The sequence below is a fragment of the Carcharodon carcharias genome, chromosome 18 (genome assembly GCF_017639515.1).
Source record: "Carcharodon carcharias isolate sCarCar2 chromosome 18, sCarCar2.pri, whole genome shotgun sequence".
Lineage (NCBI taxonomy): Eukaryota > Metazoa > Chordata > Chondrichthyes > Lamniformes > Lamnidae > Carcharodon > Carcharodon carcharias.
Genome location: NC_054484.1, coordinates 65468398 through 65487607, shown reverse-complemented (window position 1 = coordinate 65487607; position 19210 = coordinate 65468398). Strand labels below are relative to the sequence as shown.

General features: G+C 41.3%; 1 protein-coding gene across 2 annotated transcripts in view; it reads right to left on the bottom strand.

The window, feature by feature from the left end:
• Window positions 1-2201: 2201 nt before the first annotated feature.
• zgc:113337 (uncharacterized protein LOC503741 homolog) overlaps window positions 2202-19210 on the bottom strand; it is a 47917-nt gene continuing 30908 nt past the window's right edge. Inside the window, exons 4-5 of one of the 2 annotated variants that reach the window (XM_041211843.1) lie at window positions 16384-16499; window positions 2202-2437 (exon numbers count right to left, since the gene is read on the bottom strand). In XM_041211843.1, coding sequence (XP_041067777.1) covers window positions 2432-2437; window positions 16384-16499 — 122 coding nt within the window. In that variant the 3' untranslated portion in view covers window positions 2202-2431. Of the gene's footprint in view, window positions 2438-11297; window positions 11344-16383; window positions 16500-19210 lie in introns of those variants that run through there. The other variant, XM_041211844.1, reaches the window with a different exon arrangement.

Below are 19210 nucleotides of genomic sequence, written 5' to 3'. Positions count from 1 at the left end.
GAGTAGGTGGCTCACCACCATCTTCTCAAGGGCAATTAGGGATGGGTAGTAAATGCTGGCCTTGCCAGTGAAGACCATATCCCATTAATTAATTAAATAAAATCTGGTGATGCCCCATTTTTCAGTTGCAAAGTGACATCTAAATCTCCAATGTGACGGGCACAAAGTGCACACTCCTTACAAGTGCAGAAGTCCACGCCCACCATATTGATATAGCCAACCCCCATGCCTGAAACCAGCTTTAGGCCCTTTGCATATTCAAATATGGAACATATCTGTTTAAGGCCCACTGTGCAAAATTGGATTTTTTTGAATGCAAATGGTCTTCTAGGGGATTAAACATTACAGGAATTGCCTCAAGTGATTTTCTCAGTACTTTATTTGCTGTAATCTCAAATGTAGCAGCAAGCAATCATGCAAGAGAAAAGTCTTACATAAAAAATGTTTATATGCAATTCAACATAAGTGTTTCCTGGAAAATCATCAAATTTAGACTTAACTTTTCAACACAAATTAAGAATCCAATTTTAACAGGCCATGCTAATGGATTAATCATGTGTAAATTTTATATGTGGTGGGGTAAAGCTTCCTGTAAAATTCTGAAACTTAACATGAAACCTGATTCCCATAATTATGATATTGAAATATATGTTTATGCTAACTCCATATGCCTAAAAATTTCCTTTGCTGCAAAATATAGGGTGTTGCAAACTGGGTGCACAACAGGCTTATGTAACCAAAACAAAAATATCTGGAAAAACTCAGCAGGTCTGACAGCATCTGTGGAGAGGAACACAGTTAACGTTTCGAGTCCGTATGACTCTTCATATGGGTTCCCATATGAAGAGTCATACGGACTCGAAACGTTAACTGTGTTCCTCTCCACAGATGCTGTCAGACCTGCTGAGTTTTTCCAGGTATTTTTGTTTTTGATTCGGATTTCCAGTATCCCCAGTTTTTTGCTTTTATCTTTGGCTTATGTAATCCATTGAAACTCTATCCGCTGGTGCAGTTTCGCCAAATGTTGAGACAAGATGCTATTGGTTTGTTGTAAAAGCATAACTGGTTCGCATATGCCCTTCAAAAGAGGAAACCTGCTATCTTTTATCTGGTCTGGCCTACATGTGACTCCAGTCCCACACCAGTACAGTTGACTTTTAATCGCTCTCTAAAATAGCTTTGTAACCCACTCCAGGACAACTAGGGAATGGGTACTATATGCTCGCATTGCTCATGATGCTCACATCCTGAGAATAGATGTAAAACAGAATCAGGCTGAGTAAAACCACAGGGAGAGATCAAGGGAAATAATAGAGCCCCAGTTATAGATTTCTCAAGAATGAGTTACAAAACAGCAAATGCAGAGGGTTGTGGAAGGCCATGTTCTTAGCATGTAACTTGGGGATTATAATTCACATTGGCAAAATGTACAAATGACCAGGGGCACAATTTGATGTTATCTTTATTCTATTGGGCTAATATTATGAATGCATGTTCCTCAGCGGGAGTGTTGCCTGCCACATTAAGAAATTACAGGTGGGGATGAGTTCTCATGATTTCCTGTCATGCACATCCAGCCCAGTGAAGTTTATGAAATTGGCCTTGATTTCAAACATTCAAAGCTAAGTAATTAGCCACCTCTCTTTTTGTATATTGCTCACAACAATAACAAAAAAAACTAGAAGCAACTTGAAAAATATTTGAAGTGATTAATGTTAGAAAAGGTACAGAGGTGCAAATATATTATTATATTATACATAGATATAGATATAAAACCATTTGGCCAACTGACAATAAAAAATGCCCATATTTCAGCTCACATTATAAAAATAGAGGCAAGATATGATGGCATGAAAAATTGTGACGTTATGTGAATCAGTAATCAATTATAGTCACTTGAAATTAAAGCCACAATATCTTTATGAAAAAAAAATCAAATATAGTTCAAGTGTGTAAAGCTTGTGAGTTTGCAATAAAACTTGATATTTCCAATATTTATGATATGAAAACAGAAGAAAAATGCTACTTCAATCAATTTTACATTTTCATAATAAATATATTCTCAATACTGTTGACATTATGCTGTACATTAGCATAAATATAAAATTCCTTTGTCCATTATTTTAAATTAGATATTAACTGTTAAAATTAATGAACTAATTCTAAAATAATTTTAAAATGAATTTCATTTGAACTGTGTAAGCATTGGTATGCAAATAGCATATGTTTAATATTTAATTGAAATCAAATAGTAACCTTGCCAGGAAATATGTCTATACATAGGAGCAGCAAGCTTGTCACTGCATGCCTGGTGCTATTTCTTGTAAATCCTGGTTTTGATCAAATTACTTGTGGTCAGAAGTTAAGGGTGGAAGTTCTTCCTGAGTTGTCAGCTGATCTGCTATCCAAGAGGATTTAATCACCAAACTAATTAACCCTAGAAAAAAAAGCAACAAATTATGTATTGTGAAAGAATAAATTCAACAGAGAGAGACCAAAATGCAGTAATTAGATACCATAATTTTATGAAGCAACATAAAATGTGGAAGAAGATGACTGTGGTTATGTGTGGGACTTCCATTACCCCAAGGACCCCCTGCAGTGTTAAAAATTTTAATGACCTCACTCGGTCACAAGGAGTGAGCCTTTCACTATGTAGTAGCTTTTCTCCCCGAGTCAGAAGGTACAAATTCGAGTGCCCGGACAGCTCATGTGCAAAATTTTTCAAGAATGAGGTACAAATTCCAATGCATTTTAAGGATGACACAATTGGTTGGATGGAAAATTACATGTCAATTCTTCTAAAAAAATGGAAGAAATTTCTAAGAGAATGTCTCACAACACAGGTCCAGAAACTCCAAAAGCTTTTCATGTCTTCCAACGTAAATTCTAGGTCCAATCAGCAATTCGTGCACCCAAACACCTCTGTTCGAAAGTAGGGACAGGTAATTGGGTAGTTGACACTAAAATCAGTCCCAAAGAGTCTTTATACATAACTTGTAATTAGCTAGTCCAAAGGCTATCGCTGTAATAATAGAGATTAATAGTTTTATGCTGCATCACACCTATCAAAGAGCAACAGTACTGTACTTCCTAATTTCTCAAGTGGGCAGGCCCAGACCACAACATAATTTACAGTAACTGGAGTCACTTAGATATGTGGGTGAGTGTGTCAATATAGTAAGAATGTCAAATCTAACTGGGGAAGATTGTTAGACCAGCAACATATTGCTCTAGCAAAAGAAAGGAAGTGCTGGAACAGCCAATATCCTTGTGGGACTTCTTCTGGCTTTCAACGGTAAGCAATAAATCTTCTATGGGCAGAATTTTACATTTGGCGTGTGGGGGCGGGCCTGACATGCCGGAATGTAAAATGACACGTGATATTTCATTCGGCGGGCGTGCGCCAGAATTGGCTGCGTGCCTGCCAATAATTGAAAGGCCTTAACTAGGTAATTAACCTTAACTTTATGCTGCCCATCCAACCTAATTGTTGGCAGCAGGCGAAAAGGCCAAGCAGCCTTTACATTTTTTAGGAAACCTCATCCACGAATGGGATGAGGTTTCCTAAAGCTAATACAACTTAAATAAAACCTTTTTTTGAAAATTGGAAACATGTCCCATCTCATGTGATACAGTCACATGAGGGGACATGTTTCATTAAATTTTTACTGCAGTTATTTATTTTTTAACAATCGCTTCAATCTCCCTGAGGCAGCTCCGTCCTGGACCTGACTCTCCCTCCTCCCTCTGCCCGTACAGGTAGCGCTCAGCGCTACCGCTCGCATTCCATACTGGGCGGGCCTTAATTGGCCCGTACGTAAGAAATCACGATGTGGAGCTGATCGCAGGCGGTGGTCGACTCCACAACTGCCCCCACCCGCTCCTGCCAAGCCCGCCCGACCAATGAAAATTCCTGGCCTATGGGATTGGCTAGCTTTCAATAGCAATGGTTGAGTTTTTCTAAAGCCCTCACACCAGCTGACAGTGGACAAGAATTCTCCATAGATCGTGAAAAGTGGGGGTTAGATGGAATTCACTTGGTAGCCTGGGTAACTCCCCAGACACCCTTTCTCTCCCACACCATTGATATATGATGGAAGATGCAACCACGTCTCCTAGGTGGAAGAAATAGGGCTGAATCTTGGTGGAATTGGTTTGAGCCTGAAAATCAAGCCACAGGCAGACAACCCACCTGCTCTCTGCCCAGAATCGGAGTTTTGGGGCTAAGAAAAAGAAGAGCTAATGCGAGCTGACCAATATTCTGTACAGTATAAGCATAAAATGCCTTTTTATATTGAGCGTGCAATGCTTCCCTAGTTAAAAACAGACCTGACCAGTGAGTTATTTCTTTCCTTTTGAATTTGTGGATTTAAGGTTCATTCTTCCAGTGTCCAACTATAAATAACAGGAAACTGACCAGCTTCCTCTTTGAGGTTTGATAAAGGTTAATGGGAATTCCAAAGAAAACCCAAGCTGAAAACACCAATATTAATTTGCACCACTTTCCTCACTTCTGAAAGGACCAAGACTGCAGCAATTTAACTCTTAGACCACACTGGTCTCCATGGACTGGTCAAATTAGTACATTTTTAGTTCATATAGGTAATGCTGACAAACACTGATTATGAAATTGTATAAGACTCAAAAACAGATTCAGGGATCGCAACGTGTGATTAACCCATGTCTGTTGCTTCTGCTGTGATAGTACGCAAACTTGATGCTACCAGCTCATTTAAATGATTTGTGTGTGTAGCCAATGGTGGGTGCACTGTTGAATGGCTGCATGCCTGAGAAGGGGATGCAAAATAGCAAGAGACTCGCACCACTTAAAACAAGCCTGCACTTCTTAAACAGGAAGTGAATTGTGGCTGCAACAGGTGCTGGCACTGATTACTAAAGATAATCTAAGCAAGAAAAATAAGAAATGCTGACACAACATGCAAAGTGCTGGCTTCAAGATTTTCCTATGCTGTACTGGAGGCCCTGGTTGAGAAGGAGTAAAGGAGGAGAGATATTGTCCATTGCATGGGGCAGAAGGCCCTGCGGACGACTGATCTGAAGGCAGTGGGAGCAGATAGCTGTGGTGGCTCCAAAGATCTGGGTGTAGTGGTGAAAGAAGTTCAATGGCCTCAGATGAGTGAGGTCAAATGTCATATCCCAACGACTACATCAGTAGCCTCAGTCACTGCTCAATTCACTTGCCACCCAATAACCTCTATCAATCAGAACTCATACCTAATATGTATAGCTTCACCTCACACGTAGCACTTCTGCAAGCCTTACATGCATATCTCAAAACTTGCACATACTGCCAGCTGTTCATGACAACTATATCAGCCAAACACATAATAGCACCACTGGAGGCAACAGGAGCTAACCTGAAAGGGGCAGGCGAGTCTGCATATCAATGGGAAAGACAATGTTCACCATCATTGGAGCAGCCATAATTGAGGCCATGGTCAGCAATGGGGCTGAAACCATTGAATGTGACAGTATCTTCATATCAACCTATCCTTCTCGCATCCCACTTCCTCCTCATTCCACAAGCTCTTCATATTTACACAGTGCAGATGGTGTAACCATGCACCTATGTCAACCCACTCCATTCATCATAACCTTTGTGCTTTTTTCCATTCATATATCCAAGAGCTGCCATCTGGCCAGGCAGTGGTGAAAGAAAAGGAGAAGGAGAAAGAGAAAGCAGCGTAGGAAGAAAGTGAAGTAAGCAGGGAGTGATGAGGATGAAACAGTGTCACTCACCCCCACACTCATAGCTGCCAGCCCAGATACTGACACAGCAAGTATTTTAGAGGATAGCATAGAAGTAGGATCTGTGTATGGTGAGACACTGGGTGCAAACAGCCTGCATGGGACAAACAACGTGCCAGTTCATTGGAGCGCAAGGCTGCACATGAATTTTTCTGCAGAGTACTCAGCTGAGGACTTCAATGGGACTTCAATATGGATATACACGCAGAAAAGCTTGATGCACAGACCTGCCAGAAAACCTGTGGTCATGTCAAGAATATGGAGGAGTCCCACATCAACTTGTCACAGGGTTTTGCACAGAGCTTGTGCCATCCTTTCCAGCATGCGAGTGGTGGCCAACCCTGTGAAAACACTTGCAGACCGGACCATGATGCAGAGTCTGATGGCCGATGCCTCAGCTTCCATTGCAGCAGAAACAGAAGCCACTCAACTTTGGAGTGCTGCAGTGGAAGGTTAAACTGAAATCATGCAAGTTCAGACTGCTCATTGAACCTCAGCCTGCTGCCATCACAGTTGTGGATGCTCATGTTCAAAAGGGTTTCACAGCATTCCAGCAATCTGTCCTCTAAAACATTGAGAGGTGCTGCACTGTGGGAGTAGCAGTGGCTCCTAGAAGCATAAACCTGTTGCCCTCTCACAGGATTGCAGCATTCATCCTCCTCCTAGTGGACCAGTGCCCTTGCTGCTGCCTGTCAGCCAGCCAGCCCAGGCTGCTGTCACCTATATTGAGGTGATATAGTCAGAAACTAGGACCAGACCTGGTTTGAGAAGAACCTTTGAAATCAGGACAAAGTCCTTCACCAAGTGCCATGATTATGATATTGAAATATAGTTTATGCTAAGTCCCTTTACCAATAGATTTTCTTTGCTGCAAACTGTAGCATGCTGTAGCAAATGTAGCAAACTCAATCAGGGAACAGCAGGAGATGGGTGTTGGTCCATAGTTAGCAGGCAGATACCAGAGTTTCCAGGAGCATAGGCAGGGTCCTAAGGTGCATCATGGTGACAAAGGAGTTGCCATCACCATACAGAGCAGGTGCCTTCCTACTAAGCACCATACCCTGGCACAATAACACTGATGGTAACCAGCATGAGAGATCCTACGGCCATGACCAGGACCATGCCATATACAATTCTAAATTATGATACTGTATATTAGTAACACCAGTCCAATGTCTACAGTACTTTTATACACTTGTAATTTTAGGAAAAATAAACACTTTTTCCACCTAAGTAATGGTTAGGTTTTGGTGCCAATACAATCAACATTGTTGTACAAACAGGGCAGTAAACATAACAATAGAAATTAATTCCACTGGGCTTTTACTAGTTTAAAGCCTCATCACATTATACGGCTAGGAAGCTCCCATCGGAGGAGTGTCATTAGTCTATCCAACAGAAGGCAGGAAGGACACTCCCAGGGCCTAGGTATATGGGAACCTAAAGACTCCAGCATGTCCAAGGAAACCTAGCATGGTGGAGGTCTCATGGCAAGTCTTTATATGGAATATCCTTTAAATGGCTCACAAATATCAATGGCAAGTGTTTATAGGCCTTTTGGTGGAAGGATTGAGTGTTTAAGGTGGTGGGTGGGGTGTTAATCAAACGGGTTGCTTTGTCCTGGATTGTGTTGAGCTTCTTGAGTGTTGTTGGAACAGCATTCATCCAGGCAAGTGGTGAGTATTCCATCATATTCCTGACGTGTGTCTTGTAGATGGTGGATAGGCTTTGGAGAGTCAGGAAGTTAGTTATTCACCACAGAATTCCCAGCCTCTGACCTGCTGTTTATGTATTCATGTGGCTGGTCCAGTTGAGCTTCTGGTCAATGGTGACCTGCCCTCAAGGTGTTGATAGTGCGGGATTGAGCAATGATAATGCTGCTGAATGTCAAGAGGTGGTGGTCAGATTCTTTCTGTTTGGAGATATTCACTACCTGACACTTGTGTGGCATGAATTATATTTTCCCCATATCAACCGAAGCCTGAATGTTGTCCATGTCTTGCTTCATGTGGGCACAGACTGCTTCAGTATCTGAGAAGTTACAAATGGTACTGAACACTATGCAATCATCAGCGAATAATCCCAATTCTGACCTTACAATGGAAGGCCATTGGTGAAATAGTGGAAGATGGTTGGGCCTCGGAAATTGCTTTGACAAATTCCTGCAGTGATCTAGGACTGAGATGATTGGTCTCCAACAACCACAACCGTCTTCTTTTGTGCTAGGTATGACTCCAGCCAGTGGAAAGTTTTCCACCTGATTCTCATTGACTTCAATTTTACTAGGATTCCTTGATGTTACACTCGGTCAAAAGCTGCTTTGATGTCAAGAGCGGTCACTCTCACCTCACCTCTGGGAATCAGCTTTTTTATTCATTTTTGGGCCAAGGCTGGAAAGCAGTCTGGAACTGAGTGGTCCTGCTTTGGCAAATGTTGTGCTGATGGAGGCTCCTGTTTTATTAAGAACGGTCTTGCAAATAGAAAGACGTTTCCCACTACCTCTCAGCAGATTTATGGCCTTTTACAATACTTGTAAACGTCTCCCTTCCTAACACTAACAGTACCTACACCATATGGACTGCAGTGGCTCAAGGGGGTGGCTCACCACCACCTTCTCAAGAGCATTTTGGGATGGGCAATATATGCTGGCCTAGCCAGAGATGCCCACACCCAGTGAAAGAATAAAAGAAAATATATTAATTTACAATGGAGCTGCCAAGGTAATCAGTTGACCAGTTTTACTGGACAGCAGAGTATTTAATTGGCCTTAGGGATTTACATACATATGTTATAAAGTCTCAAACTTACCTTCCAATTCATAGAATCATTGAAACAACATAGCCATCAGCCAAATGGCCCAGTGTTTTTCTCCACTTGAACCACTTCTCATTTTCTATTCTCCTGGTGACACCCTATTGTAGTTAATATTTGTGTTTAAAGCAACTGTCTAATTTCCTTTCAAAATAATTAATATGAACTCTACATGAACATTGATACCATATTTTATTATTAATAGACAATCAATTAATCAATGCTGGGTGGAGGAGTGGAGCAGATCCAGTTGGGATGTAGCTAACTGTTAAACACACTAAGAAGTTTGCATTTAAAAATACTTACCAGAGAAATACAAACACATGTGCTAATCTTATAAGCATCAAACCATAACACTTTTGTAAATCACTCAAGCATATTCTCAGTTACTCAAAGGTACACTCAAACATATACCCAAGTAAAAAAAAGGTTCTGCTTTCTGAAAATAATTTTGAATTTGCAATTAAGGCTGTAAGCTTGTTTACAGATTCAAATCTAAGACATGAAGCTACAAGGAGATTGCAGTAAGGGTGGGAGTGGGTTTAAAAAATGTGAAGCAAAAACACTAAATTGCAGAAGCAAATAATAGTTCCAGGAATATTAATCTTTCTCAAACAAATGCATTACTGAAGTTCAGTACATACTGTTTTTATGTAGATATATACATGCTGTATACCCAATTAAAACGTATGTTGATGAGCATAATCTCACCCGTGGGCAGCCAGAAAAAGTGACATATACTCATTAACTGGCCACCAGGGCACTAGAGCCAACTCCACCCTTCACAAATCAATTATTTCCACCCTTTCCAGTGATAGAAATAGACTCGACAGGAACCACAGTGGGGCTTTGTTAGGTGCCAACTCAGTGTCATATTTTGTTTTATAATGCTCCTGCGAAGCATCTTGGGATGTTTTATTAATATGCTATATATAAATATAAGTTGTTGTTGTGTTCTGTTCAATATTTAGTCCTCAACCAAATCATTAAAACAGATTATCTGATCATTATCTGATTAATCATATCACTATCCATAGGTCCTTCCTGACCTGTTGAGTATTTTCAGCATTTTCTATATTTATTTTAAATTTCCAAATCTGCAGGATTTTGCATTTGATCATAAGCTCTGTTGTTTGTGGGAGCTTGCTATGTGCAAATTGACTGTTGTGTTTCCTACATTACAAGAGTGACTAAACTTCATGTGATGCTTCTAGTGTGTGAGTGAAGCGTGCTAGCATGTTTTCCACTTCTGTGTCCTAGTTTGCTTCTCATTTTCAGCCTGCACCACTGCCAAAATCTCTCCATCCGTACCCAGCCTCTTCATTACCAATTCCTCAGCTGTGTTTCCTTAGGGCGACACACATAAACTGGGTCCCTCAGCCTCAGGCTCAAGCTTTAGAGGAACTTGGGGGAGGTGTGGGCCCCAGACATGCAGAGTGCAGGCTTACCGGCATGTAGACACCCCCTGGCATTCATGAACCAAACTCCTGGCAATGGAAGAATGGTTGTGGATATACTGGGAGAGTTGAAGGCTAAAAGGGAATAAAATCCGACAAATATATTTGGTGTGGAGCCCAAAGATATGTCTAAACATGTTATCTTTCCAGTAACTCCTTCAACCAAGCTGGTGCCAGACATGGTGTTTTGCATTCCTTTAGAATTAACCAAGGAAGCCGAGAGGGGGGGCCCTGATGCTTGGGCAGCACAGGGTCTCCATATACCTTTTCCAGGCTTGTGCCCTGGAGAAGACACTCCAGTTTCAATGCAGAGCATTAACGCAACACGAGAGACAGCAATCACAAGTGATAAGCACAACTCATTTGGCGTAAAGAAAGGGCAATATGGGCTATCCCTGATGGTGGAAGGGACCATCGTATCCCAGTGGTCAGCCACCGCCCACCTCAAGTCAGGCAGCTTCCTGACTAGGAAGTTGCTGACCCACCACAGTCCATCTGCTTCAAATGGGTCTTGGAGCTTAGATACCCTGTTCAACAAACGAACAAAATCCATCACACCAGGCAAGTGACAAAAAGAAAGAAGATGCCAACTCTTTGATTGGTAAGCTGGAATATCAGGACCAGGTGCACAGGACTGACAGACAATTTGCCGCTGGTCAATAATGCGCACAAAACATGGAACTTGGACTGTAAAGTGACATAGCTCCTCAGGCCAACTGAGAGATCACTGAAAGAAAAACACGACACATTCATCTGAAAGGGAAAGGGTTCTGAGGAATCACATGAGCAAGGTGTAGGCTTTGCTATAACCTATAACACACAGCACATGTCAACACTACAGTTTATGTAAGAAAATTAACATGTAAGAAAGAAAAAGTAAAAACATTGGGAAAACAGAGAAGAGATCAGGCTTGATAATAATCAGACTATAATTTTTGAACATAAAACACAGCCTTGCAGCCTTGTGTCTCTCTCTCTCTATGAAGCTTCATTTCTACAAATTATAATAACAAAGAAGGCAAGGCAAAGGAAAAGGTAAGTTCAGAATAGTCCAGACCCAGTGGAACAACTGGCAAAATACCAACATATCGGGCAGATTTGCATGTTTGCAGCGAGCAGCCTGTAAAATTCACCAGGTGGCCATCTCGCCACTAACCCACCTGCCCTCGACCTGTAGTTCCACTAATCAAGCACACTGATCTCAGTGATCAATTTTTCCAATTTGTGCCCATGTTAAATGGGGCTTTACCTAGAATGGGGTCTTGCAAAATTCACACGTAAGTGTAATCACACACCGTTATACCTGCAACAACAATATTAGATGTCATTTTTTGTGCTCATGCATCCTCTGAAAGAAAAGAACTGAATGAGAGTCATTCCAGTTTCTATTTCAAATAGTAAGATCTTCTGATAGAATATCAGAAAATTTACATCTTTTTATTGATATGCTTCTCCACTACTTTTTCATATTACTTCAAAAGGGTTTTTTCTGATATACGGTTGTATAATTGGCTGATATTCTTTTTTACTTGACATCCTATGCACCCTGCTGAAACACATTCTGGGGAAACCAAGTGTACAGATAATCTCACTTTAACATGTTTTCAATATTACTAAATGGTGAGTCTAGTAGTAAACTAAGCCTACAATAATAACCACTTTTTAAGATGTTTTACCCATCACAGCATAACAGTTAAAAACTAGTTAGAGTCCCTTTAACTTATGCTTTCAATCTCTTGAGACTCATTACTGAATTTTCCCAAATATATCCATCCACCCGAACAAGTTTCCCCAGCTGAGTGAAAAACAATGGCTCATTCGACATTGATGGGGTTTCTGTACAGGGGCTTTTGAGTCAGGAAACTCCAAACAAGATTAAAATTGAGCAGGCACAAAACCTGATTTTCACGCTCTGTATATTTTTCCTTTTCTTACTTTAAGAAGAAAAATAAAAAGTTAATTCATTTCTGCTGGATATGTCTATCTATTCCCAATTTTCTTCTCTCATTTCTTGGATGCAGTGTACAAGTGGCCATGTTTCACGGACTAGATTTTCCACTAAAGTTGGGAGCACTGATAAAACTCAAGTTAGTCTTGAGTGAGAAATACAATGGAAGCTGATCCACTGGCTTCTGGTTTGTTTCTGCTGCTTCTAGGCCTTTTCTCCACATGTCAAAACTCTCTCCTGGGCCCAATTATTTCCAACGCATGTATCTAAGGGGTTCTCCAGTCCCACTGGCAGGGGGTAATCATCGCAGGTGGGATGGAAAATTTGACAGACCAGCCAAAGGTCCGTCGATTTTGGATGGAAGTTTCCAGTCCCACCCAAAATCCCAGCCCTCGTGTTAGGTTGCATTTGCTTTAGTCGCTTAGTAATTCATGTTGAATTAATTCAGCAATGATTTAATTTTCACATTGTGTTCACTCCCCCATTTAAAACTTGTTAAAACACAAAGCGGAACCATCAGAGCTAATGGGGAGAATTTTCTCCCCGTCGGACAGGTCGGTTGGGAGCGGGCTGTGCACTGGCATTTTACGTGGGCGGGCCAATTAAGCCTGCCCAGCATGACACGCGCCCAGTAGCGCTATCTGTATGGGGGACGGAGGGAGAGTCGGGGCCTATGCTCTTTCATGCATGCATGCAAAAGAGTGCAAAAATCTCCCTGAGGCACAGAGCTGCCTCAGGGAGATTAAGTTCAGTTATAAAGATGAAAAAAAAATATTCAGGCATGTCCCCTCATATAACAGTGTCACATGAACTGGGACATGTTTAAGAATTTTCATAAAAAGTTTTATTGAACTGGTAAACCCTTCATGAAACCTCATCCCGCCTGTGGATGGGATTTCATGAAAAATGCGAAGGCCGCCTGGGCTCTTTGCCTGCCCGCCAACCTTAAGGTTGGACGGACAGCCCTGACAATTGCTTTAATTAAAAGCAAAATACTGCAGTTGCTGGAAATCTGAAACAAAAACAAAAATTGCTGTAAAATCTCAGCAGGTCTGACAGCATCTGTGGAGAAGAAGACAGAATTAACATTTCAAGTCCGAATGACTCTTCATCAGAACACTTTAATTATTTTAATTAGTTTATTAATGGCCTTAACAGGCCTTTGACAGTTCAGGGGGTGCGCAGCCGGCTCCAGTGTGCGCCCGCTGAAAGGAAGATACATGGTGATGTCGGGATGCATGCCTGATGTCACTGCTCGTCATTTTCCGTATCGGTGTGTGGGGCCTGCCCCCACATGCCAATCAGAAGATTCTGCCCAATGAGTAGTACAGCAACTATTACCTAAAGGCGATGAATTTTAGTGAATTCTGAATTATGGCTGCCCCATCATGCCATGCAATCTCTGACAGGAAGAACACAATAAAAGAAAATCATAATATGGATGATTCAATATCATAAGAGGCAGATGGTCAGGGTTCCCTACTCTAAGGATATGGGCATAGAATCATAGACTGCACCGGAGGAGGTCATTTGACCCATTATGTCAATGCAGCCCTCTGCAAGAGCAATTCCACTAGTCCCACTCCCCTGCTCTTTCCTTATAACTCTGCAAATTTTTATCTTCAGGTGATTATCCAATTCCCTTTTGAAAGCCATGTTTGAACTTGCCTCTGCAGCTCAGCTTCAAGCAGTGCATTCCAGATCCTGTCTACTCTTCGCATGAAAAAATATTTCCTCATGTCGCCATTGTTTCTTTTGCCATTCATCTTAAATTGGCATCCTCTGGTTCTGGACTCCTCCCCCAACAGAAACTGAAGCCTCCTATCTATTCTGTATTGACCATTGATGGTTTTGAACATCTCTATAAAATCTCGTCTCAACCTATCCTTTTCTAAGGAGAACATCCCAACTTCTCCAACTTATCCATGTAACTAAAGTCTCTCATCCCTGGAACCATACTTGTGAATCTTTTGTGCATCCGCTCTGAAGCCTTCACTCCTTCCTAAAGTCCCTGCCCAAAACTGGACACAAGACTACAGTCTTTTACAAAGGTTCATAACTTCCTCCCTTGAGTTACAAAGCCGAGGATCCTGCATGCCTTCTGACCACTTTCTTAACCTGCCCTTCCACAATCGACAGTTTGTGCACATGTACCCCCAAATCTCTCTATTCTTGCACCCCTTTCAGAACTGTAACCTTTAATTTATATTTTCTCTCCCTGTTCTTCCTAGCAAAATGTGTCACTTCACATTTCTTTGCATTAAATCTCATCTGCTCAGTGTCTACCCATTCCACCAGTCTGGCTACGTTCTTTTGAAGTTTATCACTATCTTCCTCACAGTTCACAATGCTCCCAAGTCTTATGCCATCTGCAAATTCTGTATTGTGCCCTGTAACCCAAGTTGAAGTCACTAACATATATCAGAAACTGCTTGTAGACTCTTGGGTAACCTCACTATATGATCCATGTACCGTCCTCCAGTCCAAAAAACTATAGAATGAGAGATAAGGCTAAAAACAGCTGAGTCTCATGTTCTTATCTCCTTTTGCAATAAGTACACAAACTGGGATACTGCACCTGCTGGTAGTCAAAAGACAGTCCAAAGCAGTGCAATTCTGCTTTAGAGAAATGAGGCATTCAACTTTTTCCCAATCTCTCAAATTACCCCTCATCAGCATATATTTTTCAAGTCTCACTTTCCAATACAATGTGAATACTGCAGTTAAGCCTCATATCAAGATCTCAGTGACAAATTGTGTAAAAGTAAGTTTTGCCTCAACGGCGGTGTAACCTCAGATCGGTACCACTTCCTCGGACTAGATCTGCAGCCAAGCAGCAAAATCTGAAAGCCACTGTCAATGCAAGTGAAAACTGTACTCAACTTCCTTCACACTTGACTATTTCAGGAGCCAGCAGAAGATGACATTCAGATCATGATAATGTTCAACATGACATTACTGCTGTAATTGATGCCATATGTTGGCATGAATCTAGAAAGACATAATTTTGCCAAACATGTTGCATCTGCTGAGTGCAAGATGCCATTACTTGTATTCATGTGCCTCGTTGCTAATCCAGAACATTTATCTATGCACAGAGAAAAGGTCACAATGCTGCCCTTGAAAAACATTTCCAACTACATTCTTGCCATTTCAAGGAACAGATATTTACTTCTACTCACTGCTTTGCTTTATGCCCCCCCTATCCATGCCACCAATTTATCTTTAACACCATGGGTCTTAATGTTTGCCACACTTCTCCAAAGTGGCCAGCTTTTTGCGTAATGAAAGTGAAACTGATAGCCACAGTAAACCCATCTGACTATCATTGGTGTAAACCAGGACCATTGTCATACCCATAAAGTTGTGGTCCTTAGTGACACTTCTGAGGTGCTGTGAACCATGACTCTTTGTAAAGCTGGCCTGACTCCCTGAAAATTGCAGAGGATTAGGACATGTCTATCCCTGCAATGGAGCAGGCCAGGGCATATGACCCGAACTGCATCCTTAAAAAGCCCTGGTGAAAATTGGAAAGCCTGGGAATGGGGTCGGAAATCCAGGAATCAATTCCTGACCACCTTTTTGAAAGGTCCACGGAGTCTCCATGACTAAAAATCCAGCCCCTAGGAATTAAAATAGTCCAAGCCACATTTCTGTAGCAGCGAGTTAGTTTCTAAATCACCTTGCTACTTGGGCAAAAATCAGGGACTGTGATTTTCCTTATTAATGTGTAAATAACCGAACAATTCATGGCAAGAAAGATTTGCATCAAATTGCGAATTGCCATGAATTGCAGGACAATTTGCACCATCTGCCATTAGCCTTGTGAAAAAGGGACAATTTCCTAGTGAGTTAAGAAATTGCTGTATTTGTGCTGTTCAAATGAATTAAACTTGCTGCAGATGCTTAGGCCTTATACATAATAACAACGTAAGATTCTTAATGATGAGATTTATGTTCCTGCAATGCCATTGAACCTCTCTCAGCCCAGAAAGGCAATAACTGAAACTGTGCAGTTTCATTCCTGTAGATTCCTAGAGATTTTTAAAAAAAACTAAATTTTGTATTTTCTCTTTTTCTGTCCCTTTTTTCTGAGTCTTAATCTAATTTTTCTTTGCCTTTCTTTATCTAGTTTGACCTATTTTCTTCTCTGTCAATTCTTTGTTTATTTCTCTATCTTTACATCTCATGGGTTTAGGAGATACACTATTGATTCCATCATTCACCAAGGTTACCAAATGCCCTATTACTAGTGACAGGTCACACTTTCACCAATTTTTGACCCAAACAACTTTCAAGCTGAAGGATGAGGGAAAACATCTAACAGGAAAGCCACTAGATGCCCTATTGCAGAAAATTCTGTACCATTGTGTAAAGCAAATAAAGTTTCCTTACCTTTCTTTGTTGGTGTCTCCCCTTTTTGTACCAGTAGAAGCTGAATATAAATATAGCTATCAGAATTATTACCAGTACTAAAATAATCCAGACATGGAGCTGCGATTTTGTGTGTGCTGCAAAAAGACAAAAGGGAAATATGAATACCTTTGGTGAAAGCTGGGATGGACAGAATTTTATGGTTCCCCACTGGTGTGTTTGCAAGTGAGGGGTGGCGAGGGGCAATAAAATTTGATGGATGCCCTCCCACCTGCCCCAACATGTCTGCAATTTCACATGGGTTGGTGATAGGGGGAGAGGTGGACCTGGAGGTCAATTATTGGTCGCTTAAGGGCTGCTAAAAGCCCAGCAGCAATTTTGAGTCTGGTGGGAGCAGTTCAAGGATGGGGAGGAAGTCCGGCAGATCATCCTGCTTGGGTCTCAGGCAGGAAAGAGGGGGAGCCCCTTCTACCCAAGTTCCCCCTTGGATACTCCCTCTCTGCCTGGCCTTGCCATCACAACCCCACCCACCTCTCCCCACCACCCCAGGGGCTCTCCTTCTGCCTCTGCCATGAGACCTTGCACCTACCTGGTCCTGTGGGCTCCAGCACATTGACTCTGGGGACTGGGTGTAGTTCACCAGTGGCCATTGCTCCCCGTGGTGCTGCTGGGACTACAGAGCTTGTGACCAATTAGATTGATTGACAGATCTCTGAAATAGGAATTCTGCCTGAGTAAGGGGCAGATGTCCCATCTCCAGCCAATTAATGCCCCTCAAACCGTTAAATGACTGTGGGGCTGCCCCGATCAGCATTATCCGCTGATTCTTTCAGTGGCTGGATGGGAAACACTGCCATTCAAAAATTCCTGCCCCTTGTGTTGTTTTTTCTTTTTGTAGTGTTGTTAATTATGAATTTGGATCAGACAGTCCTGGTTTTGTGTAAGTTGTTCAGAAATATTAAAAAAGTAAAGATAATGCCAGAAGTCTTTTTTTAAGGGAAATCAGTTATTCCTGTCCACCTATTTCTGCATTTTAAGATTATTAAGTTTTTCAAAGAATTTTGTTTACTAGAAGACAAGCAAATATCAGAACTTTAATAAAAATCTAACTTGTCCCCACTTTAATCTTGTATCCAGTCGATTGCATGATTGCAAAGATATAGGAGCCTGCATTAAGCAAATTTTAAAAATATTTTTAAAGCAAATTTTCTGCCAGGTCGAGAGGGATGCTCAGAATGGTGGACCATGAAATGTGCCAAAAGGTATTTTGTGTTCCCTCATTTACATGAAGTATAGATTAGAAAAGTACTGAGAGTTTGGAGGCCCTAGGGGAGATGGATTCAGAGCAAGAGGCTAAAAATGCAGATGCAATTCCTTAACGAGTCATCTGCACTTCCTCTGAAGCAGATTTTTTTACCTTAATTTTTGTGCTAGGTTTGTTGGAGGATGAGCTGGAAATTTGCAAGTGCTTTGGGCGGTCAGCCTATTCTCATACAGAGCCTCAGAAGTTATGTTGATGGAGGTGATTCAAAGGAGAGCTGCCACTTTTGGACCCTCTCCTCAAAAGGCATCTGTCAGGGCTGCATGGGAAGAGGTGGTGGATCAAGTCAATGCAATTTCTAATATTAATAGATCTTCTTTCTAGGTGAGGAAATAAGTTCAACATCATAAGGAAGATTGTTGCTTGAAGTATATGCTTTATGTTGTTTTTTGGCACACACAAATGCACCTTGGCCAGTTGCATACTCACATGGCATGCTTCATCTTTCCAGGCCCTTTCCAGTCTAACATTAACATAATGCCACCCATTTTCAGGCATGCCATTGCTTTCATATATCCCAGAAAAACTAAATCTATGATGGCAATATGATTGTTTGGCGTTGAAAGTCATTTAGTTATTTTAAACAAATGCAAAATATTGTGAATGTTGGAAATCGGAAATGAAAATAGAAAATGCTGAAAATAGTCAGCATGTCAGGCAATATCTGTAGAGAGAGAAACAGAATTAACATTTCATGTCAATGACCTTTCAACATAACTTGACCTTCAGTATAACCAACTCACTTTACTTTAGAGCTATCCTTGCCTTAGTTCCATTTTAGTAATTGCTTCATCCAAAGCTTTAATAAAGCACTTATCTTTTACTTCAAGTATCAAGGACTGCAAGCTTCAATGATTTTTAGATACCAACCACACCCCATCCTTCTTCATCTGCAATTTCTTCTGACCTCATTCCTCCTTCCAATCTTAACCTTTGTAGTGTTTTCACTATGCACTATGACCTTCCTGCCTGTTACCCCAAATGTTCACTCCTCAGCAAAGGCCTCAGCTTCATCCCCTTATTCTCCCACCTCAATGGCTCAACTCTCAAGCTCGACATGATGCTGAGATCTTTTTCCAATGCCTTTGCAAGTTTATAAGATTATTATATTTTGGACTGTAGCTTAAATTTAGCATAAATGAAGGGATCATGTGACCTTTACTGAAGTCTGCCTGATAGTAAGCTTGGGTGGTTTGATTGTTAGAGTTCGATGAAAGGCTTAGACTATTTTACTGAGAAGAAGGTGCAAGGTATTTATACTTGGAGAAAATGGCAGCAGTTCCTGAATTTACCAAGGGCTGAGCCGGAGTCTCCCAAAGTCCCAGAAAAGTGTTGTAGGTATCAGGTTGAAAAGTTAAGTTGCAGATTATTCATATACTTCTAAGATGACAGTGAGCTGGGATCAAGGATAGCTAATTAGCATTTTTACCTAGATACAAGGTTAATGTGTTCCACTTTGCCATGTGGAAGAGGGCAAGGAAGCCATTTTTGAGGTCAAGTTACAGGGCTCCCTACAACTCAATGAAT